Source organism: Triturus cristatus, chromosome 11 (genome assembly GCF_964204655.1).
Source record: "Triturus cristatus chromosome 11, aTriCri1.1, whole genome shotgun sequence".
Lineage (NCBI taxonomy): Eukaryota > Metazoa > Chordata > Amphibia > Caudata > Salamandridae > Triturus > Triturus cristatus.
Window position 1 is genome coordinate 669,484,117 of NC_140594.1, and position 23,196 is coordinate 669,507,312.

General features: G+C 45.9%; 1 protein-coding gene across 1 annotated transcript in view; it reads left to right on the top strand.

Annotated features, from left to right (window-relative positions):
• Positions 1-23,196, top strand: part of SGPP2 (sphingosine-1-phosphate phosphatase 2) — a 500,448-nt gene that overhangs the window by 99,284 nt on the left and 377,968 nt on the right. Inside the window, exon 2 of the mRNA XM_085634264.1 lies at positions 10,639-10,797. Within this exon, the coding sequence (XP_085490390.1) occupies positions 10,639-10,797 (159 nt within the window). The remainder of the gene's footprint in view (positions 1-10,638; positions 10,798-23,196) is intronic.

Genomic DNA, 23,196 nt, shown 5'->3' on the forward strand with positions numbered 1-23,196 from the left:
CCCTCCCAGGCGGTACCACAGAGGTCCCCAATCCACGCAGAGGTCCCCAATCATTTGGCTGGATGCTTGCCCCCCGCTCCTACATTGTGCTGTCCTATAGGCCGCTCCAGAGCTCCTTTACCAGGACTAACCTATTATTACTGATCTTACTGGTCGTCGCGTCTCCCATGCTGAGTCACTGTCATCTGCAGGTGCAGCCCTGTTGTCTGACAATCTATTGTGTCGGCCCTCACTTCACTTTTCGGGTTGAGATGTTCAGCTGCACTTGGTCAAGAGTCCCACAGGCTGTTTCAGCCGCTCTCTACCAGAGGATCACCTCTTATTGGTGGGTCTTTGCTTCCTATGCTGAGTCATTGTCGCCCAGCAGGCACGGCTCGTCCTCATGGTCACGACTGACCTAACGTGTCGGCTCTTTTCTGTGTATGCCACCTGACTGCACTGGGTCGGGAGCCTCCCCGGCCCCCCCAGTCCCGGCCCCTGATGCAGGGTGTGGGGGGGGTCTCGCTGTTGCTGCAACCCAGAACAGAGCTCTGCCCTCACATGTCTCCTGCCATCATGGGCTTGGCTATGCTCCCCGTTCATGCTTTTTGAGACCAAAACATATTTTTGCTTTTAGCCAATGAAAGCCCTGGCACCTTTCACAAAAATAAGGTTTTTCAAAATCTACGCCAAAATAAGCATCGGTGGAGCCCAAAGGATGGCAGCCGATGCCAGACTGATTGGCTTTGTGAAAGATTGATTTGAAATTAGCCAAGTGATTTAACACAAAAAACCAAATATGCAATAAACATGGTATGCCCAAAGAGATGTTTGATAAATATATGTAAAGCTGCCTCATAAGTTATGTTACGGCTATGTACTGTGCAAATCCATCTCCACGCATTATTAGTCGTTAAGCCCCTGAGCATGACTCGCTCCTTGAAATATTAAGCGCCTGCATGGAGCACTATGAAATTACAAATTATGTGTGCATCCTGTGAAAACAAGCCCAGTTTGTACTGAGCCTGCATTCCGTCTGCCTACTACGCTAACAAGCGTCTTCTGTTGATCAACAATGGCCTTGATCTGTATGTTCAAAGTAGATTGCAATGTATCAATCCTACAGGATAGTCTTGCCATTACCTTTTGTAGTCATTTCACGTTTACAGCTAGAAACATTTGTTAGTAACTGGTATGTACTGTTATAAAAGGGTTAGATGCAAGAATGGAACTTAAAGTATATTTATCAATATGGCAATTAATTTTTGTACTGCTAATATTGTGGATATGTATGTTCGATAAGCACGCTTTCTAGCTCTCGTACTTATTCTACGGTGAGTCCGGCCTGTGAAACGAAGCCATTGGGCTAATACTGTCGACCTCGATGTTAAGCCCGCCTTTCACAGATCCCATTGGGTCAGCTCAGCCTCTCATCTGCCAGAGTTCAGCGAAAGAGTACCATTCAGATGGATACCCTCCGCTAACATTTGATTGACTGGTACAAACCCTATAAGGTGCAAACTGTCTTTGGCTTCTGCTGTGCACAAAGTAGGCCTGGCAGGGTCGGATTGGGATTGCACTTTGGCCCGGGGAGTCCCAAAAAAAGTGTTACCCCATTTGGGGATTGTGCCCTTGCATGAAACCTCATTTGGACTCATTTTTAGAGAAATGTTTGGTGACCTAAGCATTTTAAGACTATAGAATCAGTATGATTGGTGAAAACGAGAAGCCCAGCATTTTGGCCAGGTGGGTAAGGTGAAATAAAATGTACCAAGGGCCTTAATACCTAATCTGGCTAGGGTTGGAACCTGGCCATTTTTAACCGACATGTATTTTAATTTCCTGACTGGTGCAAAAATAAAGAAAATCACAGAGCGTCTATATTTTTTTTCTGTAATCAGTATGCATTTTAAACAGTCAACGTAAGAACTTTAAAAGGTGTTCTAAAGCTGCTATACTCCTCTATGACCAATAGCTAAATTAAACAAAAACAGAAAAGCCCTGTAAAAATAATATGGCTATTTTAATATAAAGAGTGCTCTCTAATTATCATGCTCTGGCCCTTGTAGAATCTGATAACATGAATAAAATGCTTATTTCTCTAATTGCTTTTTGTAGTTTTACATAGAATGAACTCGCGATCAAATTTATGTTTACTTCAGGTACTTGGAGATTAAGTGATTTGCCCAGAATCACAGGATGTTGAGCCAACGCTGGGACTGGAACCTGGTTTGCCACTTCCAGAGTCAGCAGGTTTGGCTGTAAGGACACCTACTCTCTAGTTTAATAGGTTAATAAAGGTTGCCTCCAGGGCGGCTTCTCTTCCTTCACTCCCTCCCCGGCCCTCCATTGCTTCAGGGTGATGGTCTTGCAGTGAAGAAGTCTAGAAAAAGGGCACAGCTACTGCTGCTCCAGTGTGGGCTGAGCTGTAGGCGGCCCATCGCCAGAAAACACCGCCGCCCCAGCGAGAGTCTTGCATACTCCCACCCTCCATTGCCTGAATGTGATGGCCTGGCAGGGGATGGGTCAGGGGCAAGACACTGCTTCCGGGCCAAGGCGGCCCCACAGAGCGCCGAGGTAAGAACGGTCCAACAAATGGAGCAACAACCCAACAAATGGAGCAACACCCGGTCCCCAGTAAGACTGACTGTCACACTTACCACCCTTGCCTGCCCACCATAGCCTGAAGTGCAATGGCCAGGCAGGGCAGGAATGAAGCAGATCATGCCTTTGAAAACCCAGCCCACGTGTCACCCTCAGGCACCAGCCCTTCGGCCAACGCCGGACTGCCCGCCTTCCCAATCCGACCCGGCTTGTGACTGGATGTCCCTCTGAAAATATGTTCTGTCTTGTGGGGCTCAAAGTTCTGCTATGACAGTTTCACTGAACTCCTTATTGCCTCCTTTATTTTCTTTGTGGAGTTTCGATATGCCTTCCTTACTATAACTCTAGAGCCATCCTCCAAAGGAATGTCCTTGGAGCTCAAAATCCTCTTGATTCTAGTCTTTATGGTTTCCTCACCGGATTTCTCAGAACTCCTAGAAGGTGGATGTCGGCTGCACAGATCTGGTCTTCCAGGCATTCACTTTGTGACTCCATATGAACCAGAACTGAAGTGGCACAGTCCTTGAATTCCCTGAGCTTCCTGGTATCATCTTGCAGTGCTGTCGCTAAGCCTCCAGCTAGCCAATCCTTATCTTGTTATCCTGTACTGTACCCTCTGTTCAGTGTTGCTGCGGGTGAATGAAGCCATTTTCGTGTTTAAAGCGATTTGCCTTTTTGATATCTGATGCAGCTCACGGCAGCTCTCTTAGGGCTGCCAGGATTAGATTCCATTGGAGACTTTCAACCATCAACCCCAAGGGCTGTGTCCATCATCTGCCGGTCACTGCACCCCTACTCGGAGGGCATTGTGGAAGATCAAAAGTCAGATGGTTCTTTCTTGCTTTTATTTTTGTTTCTTTTGGAGGCATGGCAAGTGCGGTGCTACAGGTCTCTCTAAGTGCAGGTCTCAACGGCTTTGGCAAGGCCTTCAGGACCAGCTTTCAAGCAGCGACATTCATTTATTCTCCCCTGCGACACCCCGGTGTAGGTCACTTTTAAATCAGCAGGGTCGCGATGGAGGTCTCCCACTTTGGGCCGCATTCCCCCTGCTAGGGCCCAGGAGTGCTGGTGCTGCAACCTTGATGTTGTCAGGTTCACAGACATTGTACTTCTCATGTTTCTAGCTGATAACGGGAAGAAAAACCTAATGAGATGGAATCCTCTAGCAGACCTCAGGGAGAGCATTCCCCATCCGCTGTTGGTCCTAAAGCGGCTTCGGGCCTGGAGAAGAGGAGTCTGGCCAGAGTACCAAACCACCATAATGAGCTCCAGCACCTGGCCATTTTGGGCCCCAATATATATATTTTAAAGTACATTTGGTGAAATGTGGGCTATGAAAATCTGAAATGAAAAGGGGGGACACAAGTATATATTGCTGATGTGAGTCCACCTCTCTCATTCCCAAGGACCTTTACAGAGGTATCTTCTTATCAGTAAATCTTTGCACCTCACTTCTGACTTTGGTTCATTGTATAGCTGTCCATACTATTTATTTCATTTTCAAAAAAATGAATCAAAGATATACTTTTATTCAGAATTTTTTTTCTGATTTTCACAAAAAAATTAATTCAATTATATACGCAAAGCTTTGTTAAAGAAACAGATGTGTGAAGCGGACTTAAATTGTAAATGAACATTGCAGTGGAAAAGAATATATATTGGAAGCTTAAAATTATCAAAAATACTAAGAACTCCCTTTTAATTGCTTTTTTATCCTGTGGATGTGGATTGCTGTGGATGTGATTACATTACTCTGGGAAACAGGACATACCACAGATCCTGGCTGCCTTTCACAATCAGTCTGGGTTTTTAGGTCTCGGCTAGCGAAGGCTGCGCTTGCGCAGTCTCGCTCGCGAGATTTAATGTTTTTCAGAAGTGGGGCTTGAACCCGCCCCTCTTCTCCATTGGCTGGCCTTTTAAATGCTGGTAAGCCATTGGAGAAGAGCTTTGTCCGTCATTACAAGCCCCGCCTTTTTCGGATTCGGGGGCGTGTTTTTTCGCTTCTTTCTCATTTTTTACTCCCTGCCCCTTTTATGCGTGGTGGGCGTGTTTATTTTTTTTTATTTTTTTACCGTCAGAATGTTCGGCCATTTTGTGCGCGGTCGGAACGGAGCGGGACGTGGGGTCGCCTCTTCCTTGCTGCAGTGTGTGCTAATGTAGCTGCTGCTCAGAACCGTATGCCACTACAGAACAGTATTATTTTCATTTACATAGTGCTCGAGCCTTCCACCCGGTTTCGTCTCTCACACTTGCTCCTTCGCTTCGCTGCCCCTCGCTCTCTTCCATTCTTGTCATTTACATAGTGCTTGAGCCTTCCACCCGGTTTCGTCTCACACTAGCTCCTTCGCTTCGCTGCCCCTCGCTCTCTTCCATTCTTGTCATTTACATAGTGCTCGAGCCTTCCACCCGGTTTCGTCTCTCACACTTGCTCCTTCGCTTTGCTGCCCCTTGCTCTCTTCCATTCTTGTAATTTACATAGTGCTCGAGCCTTCCACCCGGTTTCGTCTCTCACACTTGCTCCTTCGCTTCGCTGCCCCTCGCTCTCTTCCATTCTTGACCGCATTGCCCCTTTCTGCCTTTTTTTCCAATGACCACCTCCCTGCCGCCTTTATCAATTCCTTCTATTTGTCTCCCTCCCCCACCTGTCTGTTTCTCCATTTCTCCTCCTTGTTACGGTCTCCCTCATTCTGCCTCCCCCACCCCGTCTCTCCTATCTCCACCTCACTCGCCCCATCACCACAAATCTCACCTTCTGTCTCCTCCCCCTCGCTTGGCCCAATTTTCCCCCTCCCCCAATTTCCCCATCTCCCCTCCTGCCCACTTCCAACCTTCTCCCTGAATCTACGACATGCCCTCCACATCGCTAGATCCTTGTTCCTTTTCCTCACTTGTCCTCTCCCACCCTCTCCCTCCCTCTCATAAGTCTTCTAGAGCTTTGATCCCCACGTCTCGGTGCTTTGATACAATTCCCCTGACTACAAACACAGGCGCCAGCACCTTACCTGGCCGAGACGGTGACAAGTAGGGACAGTCGGAGCTCCGAGAACAGGCAATTCCTGTTTGTGCAAAAGTTTATCTACCTGCCTGGGTCTGCCTGGACCCGCACGGCCGGTGCCTTCACCCCGGAGACGCCGTTTTTCCCTCTCCAAGGGAATTCAACAAGGAAGCAGGGAGATGTGGTGGGGCAGGCTTCGTGCAGAGCTTGGGCACGGGCTGTTATTAACTATTGAACTAACTTCTACCTTCCCTCCCACGGATCCTGGACACAGCGGCGTCACTATGGGGGTGCGGGGGTGCGGACCGCACCCGGTGACACCCTCACATGGGGTGACACCCAGCAGGGTGCAGGGGGAGGGCGAAGGCAGTGCAGAGCGAGGTTGCCTGCCTCTGATCACCGAGTTGTGGGGCCATCTTTTGAGTTGTCGGGATGCCTGCGAAGACGACTTTCAGGCACAGCAGCTCTGTGTAAAAGCTGAGGCCTCTCGCCTGCTAGCCCGGCAGTTCTTCTCTCACTGAAAACCTTGACTTCAAGATGGGGTTCTCACTCTTTCCTGTACTTTCTTTTATTTGCTCCCCTGTGAAATGGATCCAAAAAAGGAAATCATTTTTGCTGGAAATGTCGTCGTATTTTAATTCTAAGGTGCAGCATCTGGAATAAAAGGTTAAAAATATGAAAAATAACTAAATAAAGTAAGACAGTGGCAGCAAACTGGCCAGATTGATTTTATTCACACCCAAACACATTAGCGCCACTTTTACAGAGTTTGCCAGTGAAGCACTATTTATTTTTTCCTTGTCTTTGTTTTCCCGGGGCTTGCAACTAGTGCACCAATCCTGGAGGTACTGCAAAGTGTGGATTGGAAAACAAAATGTGTACTGCGACTCTGCGTCCAGGGATGTGGTATTTTTACCATACTGCTAACGTTTTGTAAGGATATCCGCAATGGACATTGAAATGGGACCATTCAAGGCCCCTTTCAGGCAAAAGCACTCCCTGATTTCTGAATAGTGAGTGTGAAAGCGTTAAGGGAACAATGTTGTTCCTGCTTGCATTTCACATGGTTTGCTAAATTTTGCATTCCCCTATGAGTGTTTGCTTTTTCCAGGATGATGTTACTTTTTTCTGTAGGCCGCATATTGCTCTTGTCTATTGCGTCATTTAAATTGAGCCTCATCCAGGTGTTTATAGCCGGCAGCAATTGGGTTGTAGTTGAAGGCAGTGTGAGTTTTTCTCAGTGGGACAGTATGGTGTTCAGTGGGGGAGACGATGTGGCACTATGGCCAGAGCTGCTGAATTTGGAACTGGAGAACCAGGTTCAGCCTTAATAACCAGTACACCAGACGACTCTCCTGAGAGAGCACAATCCCATGCTAGACCTTAGAAGGCTTCGCAAGACCTTAGAAGCGCTGGTGTCTTAGCACCAGCAGGTGGACCCTAGCACTGGCAAGTCTGGGTTAACCTTAAAGGTTTGTCCACCACAATCCATACTGAAGTTCACCTCTAGTCTTGCTAGCAGGCCTATGAAGCAGCACAGCCAAGAACAACAGTGACTCTGTCACTGAGGTCACAGGACCCTTGAGAAGGGCCAGCTCTAGGGCAGTGCAACCGGTGTGACCGTGCGCTGACTTTGGGTGGAGACATTATGTTTGCAAGTAAATTAAGGTTTTAAAAGCGCTTGCTGCCTCCTTCCTGGCCTCTAGTAATTTTCGGCAACAATAAAAATGTCATGATGACTCTGGTGTTTAATGTTCTTCCTAGAGAGAGATCGGAGTTTTGTCTAGTCGAAGTTTTGATTCCTGGAAAGGTAGCACATAGGGTTAATGTGCCTGCAGCAAAGAACATGTACCATGCAGATCACAAAGTGCACATAATGTAAATAGGTCAGTGGGCTACTGTGTGTGTGTGTGTGTGTGTGTGTGTGTGTGTGTAGGTGGCTCTGTGGGTGGCTCTATTTGTGTGTGGGTTGCTCTATGTGAGTGGCTCTGTGGGTGGTTGTGTGTGTGTGTGGGTGGCTTTGTGTGTGTGGCTCTGTGTGTGGGTGCAAATGCAATAGGTCTCGCATTTGAGAGTGATTAAGCTATTGACATTGTAAATAACAATGCCGTTGTAAATGTTTTCAAAACAAAAACATAAACAAAAATAATGTCATGAACAATGCCAATAGCTCAAACTTTAACAATGCCGAGACCATTGCATTGTAAAGGCTTGTTAAGATATCCACCCCATTTTATTTACAAAATTTGAGAAAAGCTCTCTAATGCTGAGAGACTGGTGAAAGGTATATCTGTTTTTTGTTTTATATGCTACTAGCATCACATGTAAATTCGTACAAAGGTAATGATGCTAACGTGCAAATACAAAAATAAAAAAACGGTATCACTTTCCTCACATACATGTAGTTGTACGAGAGGCATTGGAACGCTTAACATGAGCACCAGATAACTTTACAAAAGGTTGGATTCATGTTTTTTAGGTTCGGGTAGATTGTGATTTGCCCAGAATCACAGGGTGTTGAGCTGACGCTGGAACTTGAACTGGTTCAGCAGTTTCGAAGTAGCTAAGGCCACAACCTCTCTCCGTTGACTGCAGTAACTGATATTGGGCAGGCAAAGGGGTATTGAAGGGGGCGCATTTATCTTTGCCCGTTCCATGGAGGCGAGGGGGAATAAATAAACTGAGGAGCTCCCAGTTGGCCTCACCAACCCCCACCACTCCGATTCGCCAGTGTGCTCCACTGCCCGAGTCCTCTCCACAGCAAGCGCTAATGACTTCCCATTAGCAGCTCCTTGAGGCAGCTGTCACACCCGGAAGTGGCCAGGAGAAAGGGACACCTCACACGGGAAGACCAAGAGACGCCATTGTCACTTTGCCTCTGACAGTTACCCGGCTGTGCATCCCGTCACTGTTAGTATAAGTATGCTCGTGTGTGCTTGCAGTGGACACGGCCCAGGCGGGTGGGGCTACTTATTCCACGAAAAAAATGGCTTATCCTCAGCCACAGGCCCATCGGCCTATGCCCGATAGCCCGCCTTGCCAATCCGAGGCTGAGGCCTGGACGAAATTTGTAACAAGCCTTACTACACGAAATTACTGAAATGTCGCCATACCCCCACGTGGCGTAATTGCACTGTGTTTGTGGCAAACTTTTAGTGCAGAAGTATGAGAACAATGCAAATGCCCAGAACGTGAGTGGTGATGTTTAGAGACCCTTGGTTTTTTGCACTTTTTTAAAATGCTAAATGTGTCTTCTCATCCAAAATGGACGCAAAGATGCATTTTGCGCTAACATTTATTGCGAAATGCTGATTTTGCATTCTATCTAATTTTTGCAGAATTTACCATAGTTCCATGAATTATGCACACTGTTAGTAAAAGGTATATACCAAAGTCTTTGCACAAACAGTCAATATTTAAATTATACATCAATTGTACCATAAATAAATGAAAGTAAATCTCTGAGGTTATGAATCCACGATCAGGGCCTCTTGAGATTTCTAATGAAACATTAAGAAGCTCAGACTTAATATTCTTTTGGAATCCTATTTATCATGCTCCCTTTAATGTGATGTTACACGTGGCGTCACTAGGAGGAAGCAAAGTATATATTCAAAGCTAACAGCTTAAAGAGTATTTCCAGAGCCTCCACAAGGTCTGTGTGAAGTGTATTTTATAAAACACAGGCTGCCATTTTGTCCTCTCCCGCGGAAGACCGCGTAACATCGCATTTTTTGTGTGGAAGGAGCTGCATTGAATATCTACTGAAGCAATTGCTCTCTAACATAATGTCTATATAGGTGACTAGATAGATGTATAGATGAGCATTATTGGTTGGTGCATCTTGGCTTTCCTTTTTGGATATATAAGTTTCCTTTCAGTGTAGCATGGCAAACAATTTTGTATATGCCCTGGTTCTGGTGGGTGGCTTATTGCAGAGAGCTGTATAAATAAACTTTCTTTACAAAATATTTTTATCGATTCACCTGGTTAAATAGTAGGACTGGGTGTGAAATTCTGCTCCACTGGTGGAGTTTGCAGAGTTTTTCCCACTCTGCTCTCCGTGTAGCACGCAGAGTTCTGAAAAACTTTGCTCTGCGTAGGGGAGAAGAGTTCTTTTCGAGCTCGCCCAAAAAAAATCATACTCCAGACCACCTCCTGGCGAGTTTTCTCAACGCGGGAGGTCACGGATGGTCACTACCGCTCACTTTGAGAAACCTTCCGTTTGCGTAGAGAAAGCTGCCGCTCAAGTAGAACATCTACTCGAGCAGCAAAAAGAAGCAGCGTCCTCTTGCATGGTGCCGTCTGCGCTGATTTCCAGCGCAGGACAAACACCCGGCTCTAAAAATCAGCGCGAACGGCATGACCTAATGCACTCTGCCGCTTGCGGAACTCCGTGTAGCTTGGCAGAGTTTTTTGGTCACTTCGCGGGGCTCTGTCCAGACCTATTAAATAGGGGTTGGGGCTCTCGATCGACTCTTTCATACTACAACTATCCCCCCCCCATAGTCACTTAGCTGGAGCATTACTGATTAGCTATGTATGGCATTTATTAATAGATTTGTTTTCTTGAAAGGGACATTTTGATCATAAATATATAACAGGTGGTAGCAAATGGGAACTGGCTTTCCCCTTCCAATCAGATTCATCAACCCGGCTCACGTGCTGATTTCACTGTCCTTCATTGCAGAATTTCATACTTCAGTTCTATAAATGGTAGTCTGTATCACTGTAAGACATCGGCTGTCATTGAGGTTAAAATAAAGGAGGTACACCATGTAGGATTGTGAATATAAGGACATATGTTGGGAGAAAAAGTCTCTCTGAAGTGCGGTGCACATGAATGACCTTTCCACAAGCATCAGAATTGGTGGTGCAGCGCACTTGGTGCATTAAAGCACAGTGCGGTTAATGGATGTGTATAAGAGGGGAATGCCTGGAATTTACTGTAACTTTTGGGATTCTTAAATTAAGGATTATTTAGGAGTGGTACAAGAGTATGTTGTTAATAAGGCATATCCTTAATAAAGTATTAAAATGTTTGTGCTTTTTTTTTATAGGATCGAGCAGTAAAGTACATTGTGAAGAACTATTTCCTCTACTACCTGTTCAGGTTTGCGGCTGCATTAGGACAAGAGGTCTTCTACATCACCTTCCTGCCTTTCACTTATTGGAACATGGACCCCTACATAGCCAGAAAACTGATCACCGTGTGGGCTGTAAGTGTTATTGTTCATTTTTTAGGCAAGTGTGCAACCATGACGTGATCATTCAGGTCGAACCTCATATCAAGCGTAAACAAAACATAAACTTCATTATTCAAGTAACAAAGTGCATAGGTGTCCTCCACTGTTCAGCAAATCCTGGTAAACTCTTCAGCAGGTGCTCCTTCCATTTATATGTTAAAAAACATAAGCATGTACAGTGCCAGAATACCAAATAGGCAAAGTAGGCACGGGCCTATGGACCCCAATCTTTTTATGGGTCCTGCGACAACGGATCATAAAAATATTGATTTGATATTGTAATCGATCTTCAATGACCCAAGAAAGTCTGAACTCACTTGCCTTTATGGTCACTAAATACAACATCTTGCAAAAGGTAGACTTCCAAGACATCTTGAAAGATTTCACCACAAAAACATTGAGAAAAGTGAATATTTAAAATGTTGTTGGTTTATTAATTTAATTATTAATGTTTAGTTTTTTGTAATAAAATTGGTTAATTAAAATTGTTGGTTGGTAAAATTAAAAACATATTAAGAGATAATTTGCGAGGGGGGGGGGCAGACATTTTGACAGCCTAGGTTCCTCCACAGGGTTTAATCCAGCACTGAGCATATATTATCCCTACACTGTACCATAACTAAGTGGACACGCATTATAAATGGTCTTATTCTTCAGCGGGACCTCTATTGTAAGGCTGTGGGATTAGAGCCGTTTCCGATCAAGATTTGAGCATGAGCAAAATTTACATACAAAACCTCTACATTGATATCAAGCTACATCATTAGTAGTTATCCTGAAAATGTGGCATAGCTGAGGCCCTGGTGACTTATCATGGACACCACTGCTGGAAGGTATGATTTGGACACATACATCTAGATGCAAATGTTACAAAATAAGGACAGATGAGGAGTATTGTGGGTGACTCCTCAGACAGTTGCAATGAATACAAGTGGGCTTGATTCTAAATTCCCTGTTATTTCTCCCACTAACCCTGTGGCAGTGTTTACATGAGTATTGAACAGTAACCGTACCCCAGCGGTCCTCTTAGAAATGAGGGCAAACTAGAGAATTGGTGATTCATTGTTCGATTACCACAGTAATTACTCACTTTTCCCCAGAGTTTCACCAGGAGATTTTGGCTGCTGAAACAGCTGGAATTTCCCAATGAACAAAATGGATCCTGGGTATTCCTCTGAGACCCATAACTCTGAGGCCTGTTGCAGCCTCATCAGAATTACAAGGCAGTCCTAATAAGCGAGTCCACAAGGTAAAGTGATCAGGTAGCTCTTCGAATTGTATTTAAAGCTTTAGAAAGATGGAAAAGATCACTCATGATGCAGTAATGAATTCCATCTAAATTCATTTTACTTCCCAACATTTCCCTGCGAGCTTTGTGCAGCACCCTTCAGGATATCTGGCTCAGTGAAGCCGTGCTGAGCATAGTGCTCCCACGGGTGCTGCGGAATGAAGAATAGGTTGGCGCCGACCCCTTTGGGGACTGCCAAATCAAGCAGAAGACTCATATTTGATCTAAGATCCTCATGCAGACGTCCGAAGCGAACACAAGACTGAGACACGCAATCACGTCTTCAAAGACCAGAGATTAGTCAATGGACCAATGACCCTATTCTGAAGAGGCGCTACTTTATCAATCAAGCTACATGATGTGTTTCAAGACTGCTAAGAGGTAGAGTAGCATTGAAAACACTTCCATGTCACTCAGTGCTTACCACCCGCCATCCCTAGAGTGGGGACAATTTTAGGTTTGCTGTAGAGGTGGAAAATTGCAGCTTTTAACGCATGCAACCAAAAAAAATACTGGTACAAATTTAGGATACGCACTTTTGGGAAACTAGTTTAAACAGCAAATGCTCTGAGTTTGGGAGGACCCAAGCAACAGGTTTAGAGCTGACGTTTTGAAAGCATATGACTGAAACCTAAGTTGCTATGTTGGGTATTTTATTTGCTTCATAAAAGTCCCTAGAAAGCTTGATATGCCGGAGATGTCTCATTTTTCTTAACAGATATTATGCATGTTAATGCTTGCAATTTTTGAGAGTGCCAACCAAAATTTTTAAAAGAATTCTTTGGGGTCCACAGTTGTTACCCATCAAAAATTATTTTCCTGTGAAATATGCAAATTAACAATAATTGCACAGAGGCTGTCGCCTCTGTGTGGGGGGGGGAGTGGTCTGATACTGTTGGAGGGAGGTTGAGTGGGGGGGGACAGACTTAGAGTTGTTGCGGCCACCTAAACACGAGTCTTCTCCATCTCAAGGAAGCCACGGATCGCGACATTGCACAGGCTAACAACATTATTTTGGCAAGTTTCTTTGAAGGGCCATGTATGAATGAAAGAGAAGCTAGAATAAAGCTAAGATGCAGCTTTATAAATGCTGTGGGCAAAGCACCAGCAATCAAAGAAGAAGGAAGAGCCGGGAAGAGCAGCAATAAGTGCAAGAAATGAGAATTAGTTCTCTCTTTGAGTAGTGACAGGGACTTCTTTGGTGATAAATGGTTCTCCTTTCTCCTTACAAATTGCTACTCATATGTGACGATGTAGAATGTCTTCTTTCAGCTACCATCATAACATACTTACTGAATCTTTTTTTCATGTTTGTGTAGCGTCCATCACTACGGTGTCAATGTTTTACATGTGTAGTGGCCTTGAGTACAGCCAGAGACGTATTCAGGCATGGGCAGAGAGGGCCCCTGATGGAGCCAGCTCTGTTCTGCAGAGAGCTTTGCCCTGATGACCTTGAATACTTTTGAAACAGATTGTTGTAAATAGGCGTTTTCTATCAATTATTTTTAATGTTTGAGAGTCTATTACAGACGTTTTGCAGATAAAATGTGTTTGTTTCTTACAACATCCACATAAAAAGTTTCTTATGGATCAATACAGGACCTCATACTTGAGAAATCGGAGGGTGTAACAGAGATTGCATGCAGTAGTATTAATGAGCTGCTGCTGTGTCACAATACTGAAAACAAACATCACTATGCCTGAATACTAGATGTACACACATCCGAGCAGGGGACCCCCAAAAACATTTGGACCAGGCCCCCAAAATCCTTAAAATGTCCCCGAGTACAGCACCCTTCGTCCCAGGGTACAAGCTGCGGTATTCCTTCAGTCTCTCTTGCAAGTACTATGTGATGGGAAAATGTTGGGCAAGGTCCTGTCACCCAGGCATTCTTTAGTTTCTGTGCCTCTCCCTGTAACACTCCTCTCATGAACAAGACTCGTTTTCCAATTGAAATCTATGCTACGGAATACTCTATTTAAAAATCTATAATTCAGAAATTATTTCACTATGTGCATTTGAGGGATGCCCTCACAAGAGTCCAATATTTTACTGTGGGCATTCTCAGCGGAGAAAACTACGGCTCTAACCCTCAATTCTAACCTTCAGGCTAACAGCGGCTGCCCACTGTGCTATCGGGGTGCAGGCGCGAATACTCAAGGCTTTCCTGTCCATGAAATGGCCCTTCTTTTAGAAGTTTCTAGGACAGCTACAGCCAGATGCAGGCTCCATGCGGATCAAATTCACGATGGAGGCTCAGAACACAGCAGATGTATTGGGCGACCCTCGTATTTTTGGGAAAAACTCTAAAGCATCCATCTTGATCAGTTTCCTAAATGCAAACAGCAGGTTATTTAATGAATTTCACATATACAGATCAAAATCATGGAGGATCAGAGCACAGCACATGTATGGTGCGACCCCTGTATTATTGGGAAAAACACTTTAGCAGCCATCTTGACCAGTTCCCTAAATCCAAACAGGTCATTTGATGGATTTCACATATACCCAAGCACCAAGAGCAAAACGTCTGCCCGCGAGATCTTAGTAGTCAATCTCTTTACATTTTCATTTGATGCAGATGATCAGGACCTTAGTTCTTCATTCCCTCATCTAGCCCATGAGCTTCACTGTTGCATCACAGTTTACGCTCAGGACACATAGCAGCAACATTCCAAACAAAATTTCACACATACCGCTAGTACTGGATTAATTCTTTCCCTACATTCATGGTTTGCCGCGATTTCCCAACTTCTTCACCTAAAGTGGCCATCCACTGGCTGACGTCCGAGCAGGGTACAAAATCCAAGGGGACATCATCAAATAAAGGGAAATTCTGGGATGCCTATTGCTGGCAATTATTAGAGATGTAGTACTAGGTAAAGAGAATACATTTTGTTTTAAAGTATACATTGGATGGCCGCTCTAATGCACCTTTCCATTTCTCACTATTGTTGTAATAAGCAGATCACATCCCCAGCATTGCCATGTGAGTTGTTTAGAGACAAGCGTAGTCTTGTTATCCATTGTCACAAGTGACTCGGCTACACCTAGAAGGGCTATCTACTGTGGAGAAATAACATGGTTCTCGTTATCAAATCCTGCACCGCTAACACTCGCCAACAACAGGCGTTCTAAAATGTTCTTTGTTGATGATGCCAACTTAGTCTTTGAGACTTACTGGGAAATCAAAAAAACTGATGCACCCCTTAAAGTTCTTTGTTCACTATTTGCATGCAAAGGACAGTTTACATCTCTTGTTTAATTAATTTAATTTAATTTAATTGTGGGTTTATATAGCGCTGGAATCGACTCCCGGAGGAGTATCTCCGCGCTTCGACCGCTGGGGAACCCGTCCTGGCTCACCCGGAGAGATGGTCCCTAATGGGTATCTCTAAGGTGCGACCAAGCATCCCCGGCGGTCTGGGGGGGCCGTTGTGAAGATGAGGCAAGCTAATGCCCAGAGTTGCCGAGTGTGGTCCCTGACTGGAGTAGGCACCGAGGCGAGAATTATCGAGCCCGCTGACCCTGGTCCACGACCCTGCCGCGTCGGGAATCGAACCCTGGTCCCGGGCCGTCCTCTGCTTACGGGTCTGCCGCCTCTAACCAGTGAGCCACACCTGTTCAGTCTATAACATATCCTCTGGGTGTCTGAACCAAATTTCGTTTGTTGACATTTAAAAAAATATATACATTATTTATCTGCTTCTTGTACTAGTGCACTCCTCTTTTTTTATGTCCGTCATAACTCCCATGCTATTCCATATTACCAATATAACCATGTTTACCTCTTCGGTGGTACTGCTCTAGAACATTGAATGTCTGGTCCACAACTCGACTTTTCAAAAATAAAGGCTGTGGTAGTTTTAAAATCATTTTTATCAAAAAAGATTCCCAGAATCATTAGAAGAGTTGAAAAATGACCCCCTTGTTTTAAGTGACTATCCCTTGAGTGACGTGTGCCTTGGGCCATCATATGACTCCATTGCGCTCTGCAGGCTACAAAGACTTCCATACTGATTAAAATGTGCTTATCAGAAGAAACCAAAGTAATTGATTTGTCATTATTGTAAAACTGGAACAGCACACGGGTCCCAGATCACACTCCACTTCTCATTGAAAGCAAAACTTCACACTTGAACTAATCGCAGGAAGCGTTCCGCAGCGTTCCAATCTAAATTTCAAATTCTCACTGAAGCGCTTTGGTGTCAGTTGCCCCTGAAAGATGTCAACTGGAAATTGAGGTCAAAGGGTAAATAGTGCACATCCGACGGACAGAACATGAGGATGGGAGACATCAAAGAGAAGTAAAAACAAAGCTGCAGTTGAGACTGAATCATCTCTGGTCTGTTACTAAGCAATTAAAACTTGCTGATGTCAGCGGTCCATTATTAACAGCAGCATGTGATCCTTCTAATAATTTCATTTGCGTATTCATCACTGAAATACTAAAGTGCTACTGAGATTCAGGAGAAATGAGTTGTGATTATTAACCAACGTATATCTCATGTAGTGATAAAAAGATCCGAAAGGAGCCAAACCAGTGTTGTGAGTGGTTGAGTTCTGTATAGAGCAAGTCCATGAATGGTGGTGTGACCGTTTTATTAATATAATTTACCATAATGAATTTTGTTAGTGCGATCACCACACGCTGTACACCAGATCGTAAGGCAAAAAATGCGTTAAGTGACATAGTTTAAATGTTCTTTCATGAGGGAACAACAGAATCAAGTAAAGAAGAGGGCAGAAACTGGGGGACTATTTTATGAATTGTGTCCCAGCAGAGAAAGTAAATTAAAATAAAGATAAGGAAGGGGGTAGAAGGAGAAAGCGGGCAATGCTGAGATGCATAACCTAGATTACGGATGGGGACATAGAGTGCCGCAAGGGATCAAACATTTGAGAGAGCAAGACCTTGAATACACTCGTATGCCAGACAGTGGATCCGATGAGGACGATAGGGGGGTGAAGTTGCCCAAGAAGAGCAAGAAAAGACTGGCATTGACCATGGGCGGTAAATGGAAAAGGTGGGGAGAGGGGCTAAACCTAAATCGATGTGGGCCGAAGGACTAAGAAACAGGCAGACTCAGTGACCACATCATCTCTTGCTGCTGATACTGCCAATCGGGCATCAAAATCAAGAATGGACTTAAAAGAGAGGTGACGTTAAGCGAAACAAAACATTTCAAGACTGTAAAAGACTGAAAATGAGAAAGCAGAAACTTGTGCGGTTTTGTATTTTTAATCACACTATACTGTTCATATGACAAGTTTGAGTGCATAATCAAACCAAGTAGGCTCTTATGCTCAGACGGTTGTTGCTTGGTCAAAAATTAAAGAATGGAAGTCGCCAACAGTTGGTTGAGATAACATGAAAAAAAATAATGGTTTCATCCGTGCCCATTCTTGCAATTAAAGGCACCAGGGACCGTACCAAGAAGCTTGGTGTTGGGGCAAGAAACGGAGGAAATTCAAAGTTTTGGCTTCTTATGACTTAGAATCGTGGTATATATATATATATATATATATATATATATATATATGTGTGTGTGTGTATATATATATATATATATATATATATATATTATCTACTGGCGGTCGCCAGTAGATAGTTATAGTTACAACCTAGTTTTCATAGGAAATCTCAAAATTCTATTTTGAATAACTTTGGCGCCGGTTGACGAATCCTCGCGAATTTTTCAAAACTAATGGGGCGCTCTGTTCAGCTCCTACCCTGAAAGTCTCGGGGTGATTCGTCAAGCGGGGGCCGAGAAAAAGGGGGGGTCCTAAAATGCGTTTTCCCCGTGCATTTTTCCATAGGACCTTTAGTCGCAGCTACAGCCCGTACGGCTGAACAGAATTACGTGAAATTTGGCAGAGAGGTAGCCATAAGGTCAAGGAAGTGCCTTTTGCAGGTCTGGTGTAAATCTGTTCAGTATTTCCTGAGAAAATAGCATTTAAAAGCATATCAATATCTATACGCGCGCACCGTGCGCGCACTGTGCGCGAGCGCAATTCTGATTGGTTGTTAGATGTCGGTAAACATTCGACTCAGTCGAAACCAGGAAGTGTCGGCCGCCATTTTGTCTCTCGCAGTCTGAGGGGGTGAAAAAAAAGGTGGAGAACGTGAAAAGGGGGCAGAGTGGACAGTTCCTGACCCCCTAGCCTTGGTCAGGGGGTCACAGAAAGACCCCCAAGGACGAAAAAAACAATTTTTTATTTTTTTTAAAAAATTGCGAGGTGCGCGCACGGCGAACCGTGGGTGCTCGGTGCGCGAAGCGCCCCCAGAGAGCCCACAGCGCGCGCACGGTTCGGAGAAGCGCACCGTGCGCGCACGGTGAAAAACCTGAAAAAAAAAAAATACATAACATAGCATTTAAAAAACGTACAAATTCACTGAAAAAACCATAGGTTTCACACACGTTATAGTTACGAATTAGCATTTAAAAAACCTTGCAAATTCACTTAAAAAACCATAGGTTTCACACATGTTATAGTTAGCTGGACATTTCACTCGTAAAAAACCAATGAAATTCCCCCGTTATAGTTAGTGCAGGCAACTATAACTCACGCGACCGCAATCCTCTGCTGATGACGTCAGATATTACATCACTGATGACATATGTGTCTTTATGAAAAATAAATATTTTTAATATATATATAGCTAAAGATTAATGGAAGAAGACATGGGTAAATAAGTGTCTAAATACAGTGATGTAATATCTGACGTCATCCGCAGAGGATTGCAGTTGCGTGAGTTATAGTTGCCTGCACTAACTATAACGGGGGAATTTCATTGTTTTTTTACGAGTGAAATGTCCAGCTAACCAGAACATGTGTGAAACCTATGGTTTTTTAAGTGAATTTGCAAGGTTTTTTAAATGCTAATTCGTAACTATAACGTGTGTGAAACCTATGGTTTTTTCAGTGAATATATATATATATATATATACACAATATGTAAAGTATACATTACACTGCCGTTTGAGACGTATAACAAAGAAGGAATGCCATGTAATTCATCTTGCACTCTGCACTTTATGGTATTTTGCTTCATTGCATTTTATTTTACTTTATTTCAGTACATTCAGCATCTTATTAATTTACTATTTAATTATTGAATGAATTGTATATGTTGTATATAGTATTTATATTAATCAACAAGAGAGGGAGAGCAAAGGGATTGGAGCCACTCTCCGTCCCCCAAATATCAATATCAAATAAACAACAAAAAGGGGGGTGCTAGCGAGCCCGGAGCAAGATGGCTGCGCCGTAGTGTAGCTCTGCTGGTCGAGCGGTCTATCCGTCAATTATCCGAGCATATCGGCGCCATCCGTGGCCACTAACGACTGCTGCCTGCTACTGAAGTGTTTTGGACTGCACTGGTACGAAAATTTGCGCACTCCGCTGTCTCTGCCCCCGAGAATCTGAGATTGTACTGGCGGTCCGTGCTGGAGCTAAAATGGCGGCTGCTGGAGGGTCCAACTAATTACTTCGTCTGGGGATGGCCCTGCACTGCCTGGTAGTGGGCGATAAGCTGCGGTATTGCTGCTGAACAGGTACTTACGCGACGATGGCTGCTGGTGGTCCCCCTGGGCTGTGCGGTGCTCGCTGTGTTGTGTCTCGTGGTGGCTGGCGGCCCCGGCGACATTCCTCCTGGAGCCGGATGCCGCTGCTATCTGCCTGCTGCTGGGACCGGGAGCTGCCGCGAGTCCCCTACGTTGGACGACGCAGCGGAGATCTCATCTGCGGACCTGAGTGGTTTGGCGGAGTCGAAGGCCTCCGATGCGGTGAGTTCCTGGCTAGTCTGGCGGCGTCCTAGTAGGGCGGAGCGCCGGCCGCTGTACCCCACTGGGGGCGGGCCGCCCGGGGAAGACTGCGCTGTTCTCTGGGCCCTGCGGACTGGGGCTCCAAGCGCCCGCTGGTGGGGCCTGGGAACGGCCGGAGAGGACTGTGGCACATCTCGGTCCCAGCTGCGGCGGACGTTGATGGGGGAGCCTGGCTACTGACACCGGTGAGTGAGCTCTGGTGGGGGCATCTGAAGCACGCCTAACTCGTGGCACGGCGGCGGACGGTGTGGCCTGGGGGACCCCCTGGACATATTGAGGCCTGCTGGAGGACGTGTAGTGTACTTGGCCATCCGGGAGAGTGCATCCTGAGCAGCGCGACGCATGAGTTGCTCCTGTGGGGTTATGTGGCCCCTAGAGCAGTACCTGGGCAGTTGCTGATCCCTGATCGGGCCGGATGATCGCTGTCCTGATCGGGGTTGTGTAGGCTGAGTCACCATTACACCCTGTATTCCCTGCATCCCTGGGGGAAACTAGCTTGCTCAGACACGTGCTTAGCTGTATCTCTGCCCTAGTGTGTAGCGTGGCTGCAGGCGCTGATTGCTGGTTCCTTCTGCATTTGCCCTCCTTGCTTGGCTGTGGGGGAATACAAGCATGGGTCGCACGGATAAACAGCAGAGTAAGCTTCAGTTTGAGGCTAAAACAAGTACCAAAGCTCCTACGCCTGCCGCCCCTGGCTCGGAATTGGAGCTGGAGCAGGGCCCGACCGCGCGGCTGGAGCGCATGATGCTCAATATGCAGCAAAGCCTCCAAACCATAGATGCAAAAATCTATGGTTTAAATCTCCGCATGGACAGTATGGCTTTGAGGCTGGATAAGCATGGTGCGCAGATTGCGGAGGCGGAGACCCGCATTTCAGCGGCGGAGGACCGGATGGAGGCGGTGGGTACCTCATGTGCCACTATGGAGAAAGTACTTGAAGTCATAAAAGCTAAAAGCGAGGACATTGAAGCTCGTTCCCGAAGGAATAACCTGCACATTATTGGGGTGGCCGAAACTACCAACACTGGTCCCATGGAACTGTATGTTGAGTCAATGCTCACGGCACTGCTGGGCGCTGAGCATTTTTCTAAGGTGTTTATCGTGGAGCGCGCTCACCGCTCCCTGGCCCCTAGACCCGTCCCGGGAGCCCCGCCGCGACCAATAATTGCCAGACTCCTTAATTATAGGGATAGAGATGTGGCTCTCCGCCTGGCCAGGGAGAAGGGGAGGCTTGACTATCAGGGAATGAAAATAGAATTGTTCCCTGACTTCACCCTAGCAGTACAGCAGGCTCGACGTGAGTTTCAGGCTGTGAAGAAAAAACAGCAATCTCTGCAAATTCCCTATGCTATGCTCTACCCGGCTCGCCTGAGGATACAACACGATGGGAAGGCGCGTATCTTTACGACCCCAAAGGAGGCACTGCAATATGCCCGTCGGTTGGAACGGCAAGAGTCGGCAGGCAGGAAAAATGGACATTCTGACTCAGATGACTGAATGCGAGGCTCTAGGCTATCCGGGCCACTCATTGTTATGCTGCCTGGCATTCTTCTGGCTCCTCACTGTGTATGTTGGCTTATGTGACATTTCCGCTTTGTGTGTGCCATGATTTGTAGCTGCTGTTTCGGGGGTGCCGGCATGGGGGCATGTTTACAATGCTATTCTACACCTAATGATAGTACCAGGTAGATATGATTACATTTTGCATGTCTGTGTAATCCACGAGGTGGTTGCCAATTTTCCTCTAGCTCGACCCATCCCGCTTATGCGGGGGGCCAGGAGCCTCTAGTGACCCCTGAAATGGGAATTCCCCGCAAAATTTTGGGTGTATGTTGGTGCCAGGTTGGCGCCTTTGTTGGGGCACTGTATTTTTTTGCTCTCAATCTATTATGTGCTAGGAAAATGCGATTGTTTTGTGTTCGTTTGGTTCATACAAGGGAAGCTATGTGGCAGTGTTTATTGGCCGCAGTGGGGGGATGGGGTGGTTGGGGATCTATGACTCAATGTGTTGGCTTGGTGCAGATTCTAATGTTGCATGATATATGGTGCCGCGAATGTGGCTGTTGTCCAGTTGCCTTACTATGTCCCAGAGTGCGTTGCTGTGGTAGTTAACAACCGGTCAAGCCTTACTTGGATGAGCTGGAATGTCAGGGGGCTTAATAACGCCAAGAAGGTGCGGCAGGTGCTAGCCTATCTAGACAGGCATAATGTGCAGGTTGCACTGCTGCAGGAGACGCATCTCACGCAGCAGTCCACCTCGAAAGTTGCCGTTGGGTGGGCAAGGGTGAGGCTGGCTGCGTCCTACTCCTCGTACGCTCGGGGGGTCATGATACTGGTCAAACAAAATGTTCCCTATACGCCTATCCAGGTGGATGTCGATACAGAAGGCCGGTACATCATAGCTCAGGGTACGCTCTATAATACATCTTTAACTATTGTTAATATATATGGTCCAGATACGGATGATCCCGCTTTTTTTGACACTCTGTGGGGTAAACTTTCCAATATCTCCTGTGAGACCATTATCTGTGGCGGGGACTTCAATGTGGTGCTTGACCCTGCGCTGGACAGAAAAACAACAGTAGTATACCCTGCCGGAAGGGCCACCGGCGTAGTACGTGAGGGAATGAGATCATTGGGGCTTGTTGATATCTGGAGGCAGCGGCGTCCTCAGGCTATGGAGGCAACATGTCATTCGTATGCGCGACAGGCTTGGTCCCATATTGACTATTGGCAGGGAACGCCGGATGTTTGTAGTTGGGTTGTACAGATAAGGCATTTACCTAGAACATTGTCTGATCATTCCCCAGTGGCTCTGGAGGTGATGCTGCCCTCTCGAATCCCGCCTCCCTTCCAGTGGCGCTTACAGTCCTCCTCCCTTCTTGATCCGGTGTTTACGGAGGGGGTTCGTAAGGCTATAGCGGATTACTTAGCAGTAAATACAGGGTCAGTTACGACTATGGGGGCATTATGGGAAGCCTTTAAAGTGACCATTCCGGGGGAATGTATAGGTCTGCAGGCTGGAGTCTTGAAGTCTCTCCGTCGCACCATGGGGGTACTGGAGAGGGAGCTGGGAGATCTGGAACATTTATATAGTGTCCAGCCTAGTCCGACCGTCTTGGCGCAAATAAAGGAATTTTTCTTTAGCATATAACGACACTGCTGAGCAAGAGGTTAGGCATCTCACCAGGTGCAGTGAGGCGTGCTATTACGGTGAGGGTGGCCGGCCAGGGAGGACACTTGCTGCCCGCATC